The sequence below is a fragment of the Camelus ferus genome, chromosome 21 (assembly GCF_009834535.1).
Source record: "Camelus ferus isolate YT-003-E chromosome 21, BCGSAC_Cfer_1.0, whole genome shotgun sequence".
Taxonomy (NCBI): Eukaryota; Metazoa; Chordata; class Mammalia; order Artiodactyla; family Camelidae; genus Camelus; species Camelus ferus.
Genome location: NC_045716.1, coordinates 24,078,366 through 24,094,822, shown reverse-complemented (window position 1 = coordinate 24,094,822; position 16,457 = coordinate 24,078,366). Strand labels below are relative to the sequence as shown.

Genomic DNA, 16,457 nt, shown 5'->3' with positions numbered 1-16,457 from the left:
CTGGGTCCTCAGGCAGGGATGAAAGTAAAGAGCAGCACGCAGGTAAACTTAATTAAGGCTTCCCTACCCCGACACACACACCTCTTGCCTTTGAAATCATTTTATAAAGAACTGCACAGGTTGGGGTTTCTGTTTACCCTACCCTAAGAAGGGAAAAAAAAAAAAAAAAACAACCATCCCTACCACCTGCTGTTTATCCCTCTGAGGAGGGCTCACAGCTACTTTTATAAAGCCAAGAGAGCACTTGGGCAAGATCACGGCTGGAGAAACAGGCCTCCTTCTCCTGGAGTTGGGGGTACACAGGCACAGAGTGGTGGAATTGTGTCTGCTTCCTTTCTCCACGAGAAGAGCAGGGCTTGGGGGAGGGGGCCCACAGTCCTCCGAGGGTCTGTCCTTGGCCTCCTGACTGACCTGTGTCCAGCCATCTCTGCTTCTCTTGGGGTTTCTTGTGACAGAAGACAGCTGGGGCTGGGTTAGAGTTTGCGCCACCCCAGGTCTAAGATAGGTGAACTGGGACACCATAGAAATATTCTGGGGTCCCTCAGGATTGGGACTTCCTTGAGGCCACTAAGTTCCTCTGAGCTGTGATCTCAAGGAAGGCAGAGATTGTGTCAGATTAAATGTGTCTACTGAGCTTCATGACTGCAGGTTATGTATGTGTTTCATGTGTATGTGGACGTGTGATCAGGTTTGCGTAAACACTGAAGTCCGTTTTTAAAGTGCACATAAGAGGTTTGAGTTCTAACTCTCTCTGTCTCTTGTCTGCCTCTTGGACTTCATCATACCCATCCCTATACCCAAATCCTGTAAAAATATTAGCCCCAGCCTCTTAATCCTGTCCCATCCTTACCCACCACATATTCAGTTTTTTATAGACCCCAGGGTGCCCAACCATTTCCTTGCTGAGCTGGGAGGAAGGGGGAAGACAGAAAATCTAAAGACTTAGATTCAAGTTCTACGCAGGTGCTTCTGGGCTCTGGCACCAGTCTCTGAGCTTCATGCATTGCCCCAGCCAAAGCCCCCTGGGAAATGCAATGAGGTATTTCAAAGGCCTATTTGTAGCTTCTGAGCACACAGTTGACTTCCATTTGTCCAGGATGCCCTGGATCCCCCTGCTGTCCTGAGGACACCTACGTCCTTCTGGAAGTCCTTGTATCCCACCCCAGGCCTCTCAGAAGTTGCGGGTGATGGGGCTGAGAAAGGGGCCAGGACAAAGCTTCGGCTGGAGACGATGTTCCTCCATCCCCGCCCTCTGGCCCTTGGCCTGCTGCCAGGCAGGCCTGCAGGCAGAAAATCAGTCTCAGCATTTGCTCACCCTGCCCCTGCCCCCCCTCCCACAACAGGCAGGGACCACCCTCCAGGGGGCAAGGAAAGGAAAAGGCTGAGAGTGGGAGGGGGTCCAGGGAGGTGATCCAGCAGGTTCCAGGGAAGGGAAGGGAATTTCTCCTCCAGGTCACTTGGACAGCCCCTCAGGTGACTCGACTTCAGTGCTGAAGAGTTCTTTGTAGAGTGGAGGAAAAGCAGCTTGGACCACGATGGGGTGGAGATGCTGGAAGGTTTGCAGCTTTTCCATGTGCTGGCTACACAGGCTCCGAAGCTTCCCCTTGGGTGGCAGCTGGAGATGGGTTCACAGGGAGAGAGCGTCAGCCCTCTCCCCAGAGCAGAGCAGTCCTCTCATCCTTCCTGGGCTGGGAGAACCCTCCTTGCTTTCTCCCTGTGCCCCTGGCACTTGTGGAACAGCCAGGTCCTACTGGTAGGGGTAGGGATGTGTTCCGGGAACTGGAGGGAAGTGAGAACCGCTGTGGGACAGGTGCATGTTTTCTGGCTGAAGCCCCTAAATCATGTCCCTGCTACTCCTAGAATGAGCTGTGTTAAAGACGCTGTCACTCACACGTTGTGCTTTTATAATAGTGAGATTCCGTGACTCTCTATTATATGCGCAGTTAGGGCCTCTTTGCCTTTGCTGGTACTGCTCCCTGCTACTGGAATGCTTTCCAGTTCTTCTGTGCTTGGCTAATTCTTACCTTCAGGTGTCACCTCCTCTGGGAATATTTCCTTTAACTATCTCCTGGAAGAAGGGCTCTTCATTTGGGCTTCCCTCTGTGTAGCACTTAAACCACATTTTAGGAAAAAGATGCAGTTTGTCTTCCCATCCTAGATTTAAGTTTTTTGGGTAGTCTCTCTCTCTCTCTCTCCTCCTCCTCCTACTCTCCCTCCCTCCCTCCCTCCCTCTCAGTATCCTCTGTATCTATCAAACTGCTTGGCACATGGCAAGTGCCCAATAACTGTTTATTCGGACTGAGCAATTTCCAAGCAGGCACCCAACACTGTAAATAGTAAACAACACTGCCAGCACTCAGCCGGAGGGGAGTGGAAAGGCCCAGAGACTGATGGGGAGACAGAGGGAGGGAGACCTCACTGGAGAAAGGCTGGGAAAACCATTTATCTTCTGCAGTTCCTCATATAACCAAGTGAGGCTTAAAAATAGCTCTCACCAGCCGCTGCCCCCTTCCCCTCAGCTTAGTTACCTAGGAAAGGGACAGGCAGAGAAGAGCAGGCAGCATGGGATCCCTTGACATCTCTTGAATTCATTCCCTTTTCATTCCTACTGCTTTATTTTGAGTCTGTCTTTGCTGTTGCAATAGCTTCATTCATTCATTCATTCATTCACTCAACAGATACAGAGATCCTACTCTGTTGGGCACTGTGGTGGGCTGTAGGGGTCCATCAGTGAATAAAATAACTCTCTGCCTTTATTAATTGTATACCCTAATGAGGGAGCTGGAAAATAAATGTGTCATATAATTTCTTTAAAAAGGAATAAAACAGGGTGATCGGTAGGGGGCTTTTTGTAGGGGGTAGTCTAGGAAAACCTCTCCAGCATGAAGGGATGGGGCAAGTCACTTGGAAAACCAGGGGAAGAACCTTCCAGGCAGCCAGAAAAGCAGGTACGAAAGTATCTAGGCTTGATGTGTTCAAGGAGTAGCAGGGAGGCCAGTGTTCCTGCGACGGGCGATCGAGGGGGCAGAGAAAGGAGACGAGGTGAGGAAATGTGTCGGGGGTCAAACCACGAGACCAGTGGGCCAGGACACAGACTCTAGATTTGATTCTCAGCATTGTAGGCTGCTCCAGGAGCACGGAGAACAGTGCGGTGTGGCTGCTGGAGGCCAGACAGGTGGAGCAGGGGTCCAGTAAGGCGGCCTCTCTAATGGTCCAAGTGAGAACTGACAGTGAGGGCGTGACAGTGGGGAGGTGCTGTATTCTGAAGGTGGAGCCAGCCAGATTTGTTTCCAAACTGCTCTCCCAAGTTCTCCTCCTTCCAACCTATTCTAGCAGACTGCAAGGTTTTTTAGGGCAGAGACTTTTGTTGAAGTCATTGCTGTATTCTCAGCACCTAGCACAGGGCCCGGCACATGGCAAGGGCTCATTGCTTGGACCATTATGTAAAGGGTTCCTTTCCACTGATTCCAAATTAAATTGCCTGAATAATAGCTCTGATGATAACATTACTCTAGCCTTCGGTGTGCTCCACTGCCTGGAAATAAAGTCTTAACTCTTTAATATGGCATTGAAAGTCCTCTCTGATTTGCTCCTTGACCTAATTTTCAAGTTTGTCTTCTGCTAATTCCCTGCCCCTATCAATCTATCCCAACTCCTGATCTAACACTTTAGTCAAAATGTTCCACTAGCTGGTCTCCGTCTGTGTATTATCCTGCCTCCTGATTTCTGCTTGTATTGCACCCTAAGCCTGGCACGCCTGCCCCACCCCCTGAATGCTTGTACACGTTTCATGGCCTAGTTTAAATGCCACCTTTTCTGGGAAGTATTTATGATCCACTCCTTTTACCCCCATGTTATTTTTAATCCCTGTTCCATGCTCTCGCATTTCCCGCAATATCTCTTATTGTAGAAATGTATCCGGGGCAGAGGGATACGCTAGAAAGGGCACTAGGATTCAACCTTGCATTTATCACTTATAATTGCATAAACTGGGACAAGTCATTTGTGTCTCCTTATCACTACGGGGAGATTTTTAACAACTGCCTTATCAACTGAGTTGCCACGAGGATGAGCATATCTGGGAAAGCGCTTTGTTAACTGCATGATTGTTGTATCACATATCACATATCACATATCACATTCAACTCTAGAGTCATTGGTAGACGAGTCTCTTCTTCACAGATTAAAAACTCTTGGTGGGGCAAGGACGGCATCTCTGTATCTTTCCACTCCACAGTACCAGCAGGTGCTGGGTAAGCAGTGGTGCTATTAAACTGAATTGTTCCCTCCCAATTCCAGGCTCCCTAACTTTCCATCTTTACACACATGGAAGTGACTGCTCAGTCCCCTCGTCCCCAGGCTGTTGCAAGTTCTCTCACACAAGCTGGCCCTCAAGCACTTCGTCCTCTGGATCCTCAGACCCTGGTCCTCACCAGCCCCCGTGTCACACATCTGGCACTGGGCCTGACCTCCTCTGTCCCAGAGACTGCTCCTACCTTTGCCAGGATGGCTTGGCGATGAGTCTTGCAGAGATGGTGATGAAAGGCCAGCTCCAGATTGTACTGCAGCTGCTCTACTTTCCTTTTCTCTTGGAGCCCTGGCCGGTCTGAAGGAGGGGCGAGACCACAGCGAGAACAAGAAAGAACATGGAGGTTAACTTCCACCAAAAGGGTGTGCCATTTTGGATATCTGTGCTGGATAGAGGCCGTCTCAGCTGAGCGAGAGAGTGAAAATGAGTGAGTGAGTGAGTGAGTGTGTGTGTGTGTGTGTGTGTGTGTGTGTGTGTGTGTGTGTGTGTGTGTCTTGGTTTGATAATGGTAAGTTCTGGGGCCTTAAGCTTGGCTGGCTTTCTACAAGGAAAACTGGAGAGCGATAAAAGGGATGAGAACTTATAATCTCCCAACTCCAAGCTGCCTTCTCCCTGGTACCCTGATATTTCTCACAGCCCATTCAGTGCTAGGCTCTAAAACTCTGCCATAGGGGAAGAAAAAAAAAAAGATTGGGAGAGAGCACCCTGTCCCCACTGCCACCCAGCAAGGATGGCCCCTGATAGGAGATGGCCTTCGTGAAGCCACCCAGGCTAGCCTCGGGACCTCTGCATCAGTCTGTGGCTAACTTCAGCAAACCGCCTTTTGCCCTGACTCCATAAAGTAGCCTGAAGTCATGTTTTAAGTCTTTATTTCCAGTTCAAGGGGCACACTTAGGTCTCTACCCACTGGCAGAATCAGAAGACTGATAATCTTGGTCTGCAGACGCAGGTTAGCAGCTCAACCCACTTCCTTGGGTTCCCTGAATCCTTCGCATTCCGCTGGCTCCCCTAGCCCACTCCATTCTTGTGCCATGATGGCGCAGTCTAAAAATGAGTTCATACGGAGAAGTGACTCTCAAGCTTGGTAGCACATTATAGTCACTCAAGAGAGGCTGTTAAAAACTCTGGTGTTCCGGCTGCACCCCAGATCGATGACCTCAGAGACACTGGGAGGGGGACCAGGCAGCAATCCCAGGCAGTTTTTAAAGTTCCCCAGGTGACTCTGTGGGTGGCCACGATGGAATCACAAGCTGACTGCTTTCTCTCAGGGAAGTGGCTCACTTCCTCTCATACTCAAGTCCCCCCACCTCCTCGGTCCCACCTGTGCTGCTCTTTGCCTTCTCTCAGTCCTCTGAGTCTTCAGCTCATTTTATTTCACGGCCAGGTCGGATGGGGCTCATTCTGCTCTATAAAGCAACTTCCCAGATTTAACCACAAGCGAAGGCCCAGACTCTTCAGTACCTGCCGTGCCCCCACCACCTGAATGTCCCTTCCCCAGGCCCAGTGACACTCACTGGCACTGACGAGGATGAGGGCTGTGTAGAGGGCAATCTCGTCCTCGGAAAAGCGCAGGGCGCTCAGGGAGTGGGAGAAGTCAAAGATGGAGCTGACAAGCTCGCTGCAGCCTGACGGGGCGGAGAGGAAAGAATGAGCAAGGTGGCCAAGGCTGCGCTGCCCCGGACACCCGCCCCTCGGGAACAGAGGGGCCAATTTGTGCTGAAAAGAGGGTGCCCTGGGTCTCAGAGACTTGGATGGGGTTGGCATCGGACTCCTCTCTCTCATTTCCCCCTGCCCCTCACCCAAGGCTCGGAACAGCTCCACGCCACCGTATTTGCCTTCAAAAAAGACTGTGTGGTTGTCAGCGTTGTAGGCCCGGCACATCCTGACCAGCACCACTTCCATTGCTCCTGGGGAGTGGGGAGAATGCAGGCACAGTGTCAAATGGAGCCTGGAGTCTGTCTCTGTCCCTTTTAATGTCCTAGTTCCCTTGGGACACCTCCCTCCCCTCAGCCCTGCCCGGTCCACATCTGTCCCCAGTGGCCCCCAGGCCTGCCCGCTCTCCCTGGGCACCTGCTTTGAGTAGCACGATCTGGTCGTTCTGGCAGAGCTCCATAAAACCTGAGAGCCTCTTAGCGAACTCCACCACGTACTGAATGGCCTCGGTGAGGCGGTGGGCACAGCGTTCCCACATCTCCCACATTGACTGCATGGAAGGAGGAGGGTCCCACTGTAGGGGGAGGGTCCCTCTTTATGACTCTGGGACCCCCGCAAGCCCCTGGGAACCCAGATGGATAAACTGAAGGGGTTAGATTCTCAACCCCCACTTTCTCAGGACCAGTGTTTTAGACTATTCTTAGCACAAATGCACACTCCATGTTCATTCCTGTCGCTCGGTCACACTGAGCGCCCACCAGCCACTGGCACTGAGTTAGCTGTGGGAGGGATCCATAAACTTCTGAGATACAGCTTTGCCCTCCAAGAGTTCGCATCGTGTCGAGGTGAGTAGGACACACCCAAGTTCAGTGCAGATGGGTGTTTGTAGCGCAGGGGTTGTCAGGATGTGATGAAAGGGACAGAACAAGCTCTAGAGCCCAGTGGATCTGAATTTGCCTTTGGCTCCACTGCTTTGTGATATGGAGTGAGTCTATGAATTCGCCTGAGCTCAGTTTCCCAGTCCATTAAAAACAGAAGCAAATGCCAACCTCACAGGTCGGTTGTTTTAAGGGTCAAGGATAATTTATGTAAAGCATTTAGCACAGTGCCTGGCAGAGAAGGAGTGTTTAACAAATGGCAATTGGAATTCTGACTATTGTCATTGATGAGGAGGAGGAAGGAGAGTCTGCCCAGGGCTGCACACCAAGGTCTGGGTGGTGGAGGAGGTAGGATGGAGGCCGGGTAAAATGTTCATAGGCAGGAGCTAAGGAAAAGCTCTCATCCACCTGCTAGGGTACGTGCTTTTTAAAAGCATGTACATGCTCGTGTCTTTCTGTGATTCCCTGCCTCGCCCCGGCCCACTTGTGTGTGTGGGTGGCCGGCGCTGGACTCCCTCCGGCGGTGGTGGGATGTCCTCCCTTCCCAGCATGATCTCCTGGCCTCACCTTCCTCTGGTAGCCGGCCACCTCCTCTCGTGAGAAGATGTTGGAGCGCTGCCGTAGCAGGTCCTCCAGCCGCAGCTGACACGTCTCTCGGTAGGACTTACAAACGTTCTGCACCAGGTGCTCTGGGGCCAGAGGAGGAAGGCAGGGGCTCAAGCTCAGCCAGCTCCTACCCTACCCAGACAAAGGGCACTCCTCTGCCTGGCCTACCCCTCCCTGCCTGCCCCCGCCACCCTGGGCGTGTGTGATTTACATGGGGGGCTGACTAGGGCTCTTCTCCTGGAAGCCCCTCCTTCGATGTCCCAGCCCCTCTGTCTCCCGAGTTGCTCACCCATCTCTGTCAGGGAGGCATAGGGTGCCTCTGGGGTGCTGCAGAAACTGGGGCTGCAGTAGCTGTCCGGACCCCGTCCTGGTTCCCCAAGCCCAGGATGCCTGGGGTCCGCAAAATGGAGTCCACACCTGTCAGGGGCCCGCTGGTTACTGGTGCCAAGGAAGTCCTCTCCGCCCTCAGCCTTGACCCTCTCAGGGCTGTATTGTAGGTGGTACGAGGCCCCGTTGAGCCCGGCCTTGGCCAAGCTGTTGGAGTAGGAGGGCCCACAGGCTGGAGCTCTCAGGAGGCCAGGGGGACAGGCCGAGGCCTCGGGCAGGTCAGGTGAGGAGCCCAGGGGCAGCTGCCCATCCGGGAGCCCCAAGGTGCAGGCAAGGGGGTCTGCTCCCTGGGCCCCTGCAGGAGGGGTCCTGACGGCTTGTTCCCGTTGCTCCTGCTGCCGCCGCTGCAGCTGTTTCTGCACCTCAGCGTGCAGGCTGTCCCTCTGCTTCTTGGACATGCGGCCGAACTTGACAGCTGCAAGAGGTCCGGGGATCAGGAGTGTTTGAGGCAGGAGGACAGGGCACAGGGCAGAGTCAACAGGCCTTTTGACCATTATAGGACTATCCTGTCGCTTCCTGAATAGCTGACTCCAAGCAGAGCTTCTCTCCGTCTTGCCCTGGAGCCTCCCTTTAGGGCACTTTTGTTTGAGACCCCCTCCCCTCCTCACTCCCGTTTGCCACAGGGCTCTGTCCAGCCCAGGCATTCTGGTCTCCTGAGCAAACACTCCTTGCTCGAAACCAACTTCCAGCAGTGGCAGAATTCAAGCAACGAGCCTGGACTGAGGGTTCTGGCCTCTTGAGCCGAGGTTGGGGGTGGCCGAGTCGGGGGCCTTAAGCTGTATCAGGGTCACCGCGCCTGCCTCGGAGGGCCAGAGGAAGAGGGTGGCTGAGAACACGGGTCTCCCTGTGGTCAGGCGGGCAGGCTCCCTGTGACCTAGATACTCACCACAGCCCAACCCAGGCTCCGCGGCTCGTTTCTGAACATCCTCTTCTGCTCTCTCTTTCCTGCCTCTTCACTCGCCCTACCGCCCCTCCCAGGTGTGGGGGCACAGCCCCTCGCCCCGCCTGCCCCTTTGCAACCCTGCGTGTTTCCTTTCACTTTGTTATTTTGGGCGCTGAAAAGTGCTGACAGGCTCCTTCTGGCTCCTCATCACCTCGTGCCTCCCCCAGCCCCACCCTGGGCTCCTTCTGTGGTGTCTTGGGGGGGCAGTTTGGGGGCTGGAGAAGGGGCAGTGACTGAGGAAGGTGGAGAAAGCACCAGGAACGTCCATCCTCCCCACCCTCAAGCCTTTGGGGCTGTTCCCAGGTGGACTCTGGTCCCCAGGCCAGGGATGGGGGACTAGGGAGGGAGATGGAGCTGGAACTGGAGTGACGGGGCTGGAGGGAAAGGTGTGGACCGTTGATGGTATCTGGGCCACAGGGGAGTGGGGTGAGGAGAATCCATCCCGAGGAAGGAGAAATTGAAGAGTCTGGGACCTTAGAAAAAGGAGGGTGGTTCTAGCAGAGCCTGAAGTTGGGGACTGCAAAGACCCTTGACGAGGGTGGCGTGCCCCCCATAAGCCCCCAGCACCCACCAGTGGACAGTGGAAGAGACAAGGGCCCTCCGGAGAGAGGGATGGAGAGCAGAGCTCTGGGAGGGCGTTTTTACAGGTTAACCCCTGTCTGGCACAGCAGGCCAGCTGCTCCCTTGGGGACTCCAGGGAAGCCACAGGGGGCTGCCCGCTTGGCCTCACCATCTCGGGACATGCCCAGCGCCAAGCATTTCTGCAGGCGGCAGTGCTGGCACCGGTTTCGGCTGGTGCGGTCGATGGGGCAGTTCTGCTGACGGGTGCAGGAGTAGGCCACGTTACATTGCTGGCTCCGGCGGAAGAAACCCTGGGGGAGGCAGGTGGAGACCAAGACTGCTGATCCTGGCCAGGCCCAGCTCAGCCCTGAGAGCCTCCAACCTGCAAGACCTGGCCCCAGCTTTTCCAGATCCTAGCATCCCTTCGTTTTTTTCTCCTCCATTTCTTGGTGTAATTGTAATCTGTCCAGCGAACACTTCCCCAGCTGAAGACAAGGCGCTCCTGTGTGCAGGGCACTCCTGGTAATGGGCAGCCCCAGCAGCTCCCTGGCTGCCTCAGGAGACCAGCCCTGCAGTCAGAACAAAGGCCACTGAGCCCCCTCTTGTATCTGAAGAGGCTGTGTGTGTGTAAGCGCACTCACCTTGCACCCCTCACAGGTGATTACCCCGTAATGGATCCCAGATGACTTGTCCCCACAGATTTTGCAAGGGATCACTTCGATTTGTGCTGGAAGAGAAAGAGCTGAGGTCAGCCCTGGCGCATCCTACCCCTGTACCTGGGCAGCAGGCACGGGGCATGGTGCTTCCCCCTGCTTTTTCCTACCCTGCTCCAGCTTGCTGTTTCCCTCTTGCAAGATGGAAGAAGGAGTGAAGTGCCAAATGCCACTCAGGAAAGGGTCTGCGGAGGCCGTTTGTGTTTTGCGGGGCGGCTGGGGTGGTATCAGCTCTATGGGGGCAGGGAAAGCAGCTGCAGAGAGGCCACCTGCTCAGCCCTTCAAGATGAAAAGCTCTGCTTGCCTCCCTCCCGCCTGAGGGACCTGGGAGTCCTCACTACTTCACAACACCTGCTTCCCGCCCAGGGGGCTTCCTCTGTGCCACCCGCCTCAGTGGGGCTCAGTCTCCAGGGGTAGAGTGTGGGGCATGGCGGGAAGATGTGGGGCACTAGGCAGGAAGCCCCCTGGGGGCCAGGTAGAGATGCCAGCCATCCTCAGGCAGGCAGCAGAGGCTCAGGGAGGGGCTGTACGGAGTCCAGGGGACAAGAGGGCAGGGTCCACGCAGTGAGGCCCAGAGACAGCAGGGAGAAGCTGAGATGGAGCTCAGGAGAGTGGCGTCAATACAGCAGGGCTCCTAGGTTCCTGGCCTCAGAGCAGAGGGTGGCTCTGCATGTCTCAGCACGTGAGCCTCTGCATCCAGTTATGTGCACACAAAGCATGAATGTCAACACTGGCTGGGGCTGGAGACCATCTCGTTCAACCTCTTTCATTTCCTTTACAGATGAAGGAATAGGCCAGATGAGGCTCAGGTTCACACAGCTAGTTTACCCAGGAGCTGGGTCCATATCCCAGTTCCCCATAGCTTTCCATTTTGTTGTTGTGTGTACATGACTTTGGGGGTACACACATCAGAGGGCGTGCTGGATGCTTGAAGGTCAGCTCATGTGTATGTGTGTGTATGTACGCATGAAAGGTACATGAGATTTGTCAGCCAGTGGGTGTATCGGCTTGAGCCAGCGTGCCCAAGTGCAAATGAGTGTTAGTGTTTGTTCACCGGGTGCCAGGATCCCCTCTCTCCCCTGAGATCATTGTAACCTATGCCAGCCCCCTGCCTTCACTGTGGTTGGTTGCTGGCCCCAGGTTCATCTCTTGTTTTGCCCCATCCTGGTCAATGCCCACAGGTCTCCGCTGAGTTTCAGGCACCAGCCAATGGCCTTCCCCCAGCCCATCTTTGGAGGAAATGGGCAGAGTTGGGGTCCCTACTGTTTGAGATATTTTTAGCACTTCTAAGGCCCTGTGGGTCACTTCTCTGCCATCGCTGACCTGCTGCCTTCCCTCTGAGGGGGAAAGCTGGGGGTGGAGTATAAAAGTGGTCTAGGACCCCTTTCTCATCTCTGACATTTCTCCCTTTCATATCCCACCCTGAGGGTCAGATGAAGCAGCATCCTGTCTATATGGCGAATCCACATTCCTGTGAGCTCTCCTCTGGCCCAGGCTTGGACCCTGGATGTGTGTAGGACCTGTTGATGAGGTGGGGAGCGTGACCATGGCTTGCCCACCACTCCCCGAAATATTGCTTCCATCATCCTTAAACCATTATCCCCTCAGGCTAGCCTTGAGCTGAGTCAGAGTAAGCAGCTGCCTCCTCATGGGGGACAGGCGCCCCGGGGTATCTGAAATTCCTCTGTTAGAATTCAAGTCTTTCCCCCTCCCCTAGCCCCACCTAGTCTGCCCAACACCCTCACAGTAAGCTGTGATCACCCAGGAAAGATAGCAAGTGAGCCTTCAGATTCTTTCCAGTAAATTAAGAGCAGATTGGAATGTGAGGCGGGAAGAGAGAACAAGAGGGGATTGGGCACCTGGAAAAGAGGCAGAGAATGTGGGGACACCTGCACATGAGGCCACTTGGATTCTCTAAGTCTCAGTTCCCCTGTAGGTAAAATCGGGGGGAAGCACAGCATTGCCCGTGCATGGGGTGACGGGCGATAGCACGGGAGGTCCGTGGTGTCACATGAGGAGAGCACAGCTCAGCCATGAGGGCTCAGCGTGCTGGTACAACCCGCGCAGAACCCAGAGGGCATCTGAGGCCCAAGAGAAGCACTTGCACCCTATAGAGTCTGCTCTTGCCTCTCCCCGACACCTTCCCCCTCCAACGCTGTGGGATCGCTCTCCTCAGTGGCCCTAAGCCCAGAGAGGGCAGAAACCAACATGGGTCACCCAAAAAAGCAAGCAGGAGGGAGACTAGGCCAAGCCACAGTGGGAACTCGGGCCCCAGCCCAGCAGTCAGCCACAGGCCTCCCTGCCTCTTCCCTTCTCCAGGAGCCACATCCGTGTGCGTGTGTGCGCCGACCACACGGGTGACCCAGACACATCTCTCTGCCCCATGGCCTGACCCACTGCTGGTCCCGGCCCTAGGACCTCACAATAGTGTCACCAAATCTTGCCCTTCTCTTAGGACAATGTGGCCAGCCATTGACCCCCTTCACAAACACCCATGTTTGGGGGATGCCAGAGATTGGACCCCAGCCACAAGGCCAGCCACTCGCTCATGCTCCCCAGCCATAGTCCAAGGCAGAGGTACACAGTGAGACAGGCCCACAGCATCAGCGGTTCCGTGCTACAGGGTCAGACCCTCTAGCCTCTGAGGTAGAGAGACCAAGAGGTTTGTGACCAGGAGACAACAGAGACAGACCCAGAGATGGAGAGATAGCCACAGAAACACAGAAAAACCTACACTCATGTCCTGGCCCCATGCCCAACCCCTGGCCCTGTCAGCACTGTCAGGCCCTCTCACCCTACTCCTCCCTCCTTGCTCTGCCACCTGCACCCCTGCAATGCCATCTACCCAGAACCTCAAAGAGAAAATACTGGTGGGCAGGAGTGTGACTTGTGGAGGAGGGGAGGGGAGAGAATGGGAAGGGGACTGGCCAGGTGGCGGTGGGGTGAGCAGGAGCTGAAAAACACCTCGGATACCTCACCTTCAAACCTCCCCCTTGAGCCCAGTTCCCGAAGCAGCAGCTGGTGGGAACCCAGATTGGGGAGGGGAGCTGAGTAATCACAGGATTACTCAAGCTGTTGCCCGGGAGCTTGGCCTGCCAGGAACTTACCATCTCAAGGCTTGAGGGTGCCAGGAACTAGAACCAAGCAGAGGTCAGGAACCTCTAGGCCAGCCCCTGCAGCACGGCTCCCACAGCAGCCCTCACTCGGCCCGCCCTCACCTGCTGCTTCGGGGAGATCTTTGAATCTCACTGCAGCTCTCACCCAGGGCCCAGCAAAGGAAACCCTCTAATTCCAAGGACAGAGAAACACTCATGTACACATAATACCTCTTGAAACCACCTAGTGACTGGATGACTCTAGACCCTTGAGTCTCAAACAAGATCACCTAGGGATCTTGTTAAAAGGAGGTCTGAGGGGGGCCCAGGTTCTGTATTTGAACAAGCTCTCCGTTGGTGCCCAAGCTTGCTGGTCCTCACCCTACACTTCTGAGTAGCAAGCTTTTAGTCCCTCTTTGTGCTTTTGCACCAGGCGCCTCTTCCTGGGGCGTAAGGGTGGGGTTGCTAGTCTCTTCCCCAGCTCATCCTTGCTTCTTCCCTGCCATTGTCCAGTGTGACCTCTAAAATGTCACTCTGACACAGTAATAGGAAAAGAAAATGAATGTCATCTGACTGCTTTGGGGATTGAAGGATCCTCAGGGAACTTCCTCTGAGTACTTCCTATGCGGAGAAATACGGTAGAGACAAAGTAGGCGCCCCTCCCTCCAGCCTCCTCTAATCTCACCCTCCTCACAGCTGCGAGATTCATTGATAGCGCTCTTTGAATGTATCCAGGGCCTGGCCCTGTGCCACCTTAGGAAGCCAGCCCTAGGCCCTGTCCAGGTGCCCTGTGCCACAGAGAGGAAGTGGTGGGAGCAAAGGAGGGGCTGCAACCCAGGGGGATCTCTCCTCAAACCCCAGAACCACCCGCATCTCCTCCTGGCGCCCGTCAGTCTAGGGGACTTCTCTTTCTCTCTTCTTTTCTCCAGTGGACGTTGGTTAAGTGGGGGATAATTACGACAGAGTGGTGTTGGCTGAATTCTTTCTCCGGGCCAGGCTTTACACACATTTTTCATTTAATGATCACAACAACTCTGTGAAATAGATACTACTTGTCCCCACTTTACAGATGAGAAAACTGAGTCCAGGAGCAAGTAAGTGGCTTGACTAAGGTTACACAGCCAGAAGTGGCAGATCTGGCATGTGAACCCAGGTCTCTATAACCTGAGAGCCACTGTCCTCAACCACTGAGCCATACATTCTGTAAGGATGACATCCAAAGGCACTGGGCAGAGTGGAATTGGGGACAAGGTTACCGACTGCAGGGTAAATTGTGATGTGAGGGGGATGGGCGAGGACTGGAATTCAGGAAGGACACTCGTGGGACTAAAGCCAGGACTCATGTCTAGTCTAAAGGTCTAGAGAGACATTATTCCCTCTGTCCCACGCCTTCCTCTGTGGTGCCAGGGCCCTCTTGCTTTTACCCATTTCTCAGGGGAGACTTCTAAGGCCAGGGAGGAATGGCTCACTCATCCCACCAGAGATCCTGACTTGGGACTCCTCAGGAGACCACAGCTCCCTTGGGGTGTGGACGGGCATTCACACATCTTGGTAGGCCTCTCTGCAGAAATGAATGAGTGAGTGGGAAAGAGGGATGCATCTCTTTTCTTAGCTTAGGCCCCCTCTCCCCACGACCAAAACTCAGTCTCTCTCCCCACGGAGACCACAGCTCTGGCCAGGGGTCCCCCATGTACCCCAGCCTGTTACCAGCCTCCCTCCTTTCTCAGCTCTCCGTTCCCGCAGCTTCTGCAAAGCTGGAAACCACTGCGGGGCCACCCGCCGCAGGGGAGCAGGAGGGGGAGGGCTGGGCAGGGGTCAAGAGAGAAGCAGTTGCACCTGGTGAACGCTCCTCCCTGCCCATGGCGAGAATTTTCTGCTGATACACCCAGATCCCAGGGCTGAGAAAGTAGTGAAGCTAAAACTCAGGTGGGCGAGGAAGAGTCTGGGGTTTTGAAAAGCCACGAAAGGCAGCCAGCCACCTGAAACCCCCTCCTGGTGCCCCCGCCACCCCCACAGTCTGGGACAGGAGAAAGGAGGGGAAACAAAAAAACTGAGTGAAAACAACCAGTAGATGGGGGAGGGGATGAATCACCAGGAGGAAGCTCTGAGGAGTGGGAGCCCAGACGTCACAATCAGTGGCCTTCCCTGCCTCTGGGGCTGCATCTCCTTTCCAGCCTTCCCTCTCCCCAAAGAGATATTGCCATCCTTTCTGAGCCCAGAGTCTCACGGAAGGGGTAGCATTGCAGCAGCAGGAGGAGTGGAGACTAGATCTCAGAAAGGACTGGCCAGTGGAGGGCAGGAAGAGACCCCAGGGCTGCCTTTCTTGGAGAGCTCTTAGCCTGGGAAAGTCCCTGTTCCCTGTTTGAGTCAGGGGCTCAGAGGCAGGGGAGAGGGAGGGTGCCCCTGAGGGGGGCGGCCACACAGACTCCCACGTTTCACTGTGAAGGGACAAGCTCGGGATGCTCTGACTTCTAGCTCCTTGGGCTGGGGGTGTTTGGGAGTCCTGCTGAGGATGGGAGGAGAGGGAAAGGTGAAGGTGCAGGAGTGATGTGAGGCAGGGGGAGGCCCTTTGAACGTGGTGGTGGCTGGCGCTCACTGGGGGGTTAGGGCAGTCCCCCCCCCATCAGAGGAGACCCCCACTCCTGCCTACCAGCCCGGGAGGATGCCCTGTAGAGCCGCCCAGTGTTTGCCTCCTGCAGCCCCGGGGACTCCTGCCCTCCTGCCCGGCTCTGAGGCACACCACATCATTGTTTCCCAGGGTGGATTTGCTGATTTGAGGCCACTTCTGGGAAGACCGGTCTGCTAACCTTTGCTGCTAATGGGAAGAAGCTAGAAGGGAAACTGAAGCTCCAAGAGGCCCTTCTTCCTGTGGAAGGTTTTGGCTCCTCTCCCCTCATCCCCAACCCAGCCCAGCTCACACACCCGCGCTGGGGTCTCGTCTCCGGCCTAGCGGTGGGGCTCTTCCCTTTCTTCAGCCTCTTCTCCACGAACCCTCATACCCTTGGACCCTAGGGGAGAGCTGAGTTCCTGTCACTGTGCTTGGGGGTGCCTCACTCAGGGACTAGGAGTCTCTCCTTTGTCCTGGGCCCTCAGAACTGGGAGCCTCTCTAAAGCTGGTTTTGTTTTTAAATTCAGCTTACTTGTTTTGCAGAGGAGGAGACAAAGGCGCAATGACTTGCCTAAGGCTACAAGGCGAGTCAGTGACAGAGGTGGCACCAGAACCTGGTCTTTAGACCCTCAGCCCACGGGTCTTTCCAGGACCCAATGTGGCCTCCCTTTTGTGGGCTGTGGGAAGACCCTGGGTTGGGACTG

At 54.9% G+C, this 16,457-nt stretch overlaps 1 protein-coding gene across 10 annotated transcripts in view; it reads right to left on the bottom strand.

Annotated features, from left to right (window-relative positions):
- Positions 1–84: 84 nt before the first annotated feature.
- Positions 85–16,457, bottom strand: part of RORC (RAR related orphan receptor C) — a 22,507-nt gene continuing 6,134 nt past the window's right edge. For 2 of the 10 annotated variants that reach the window (XM_006177160.3, XM_032464265.1), the window contains 9 exons: positions 9,979–10,064; positions 9,507–9,648; positions 7,736–8,248; positions 7,408–7,529; positions 6,380–6,512; positions 6,145–6,216; positions 5,824–5,934; positions 4,497–4,606; positions 85–1,615 (listed from right to left, as the gene is read on the bottom strand). In XM_006177160.3, the coding sequence (XP_006177222.1) occupies positions 1,454–1,615; positions 4,497–4,606; positions 5,824–5,934; positions 6,145–6,216; positions 6,380–6,512; positions 7,408–7,529; positions 7,736–8,248; positions 9,507–9,648; positions 9,979–10,064 (1,451 nt within the window). In that variant the 3' untranslated portion in view covers positions 85–1,453. Of the gene's footprint in view, positions 1,616–1,641; positions 1,780–4,496; positions 4,607–5,148; positions 5,354–5,823; positions 5,935–6,108; positions 6,217–6,379; positions 6,537–7,407; positions 7,530–7,735; positions 8,249–9,506; positions 9,649–9,978; positions 10,065–10,160; positions 10,284–16,457 lie in introns of those variants that run through there. The other 8 variants (XM_032464259.1, XM_032464261.1, XM_032464260.1 and 5 more) reach the window with 8 other exon arrangements.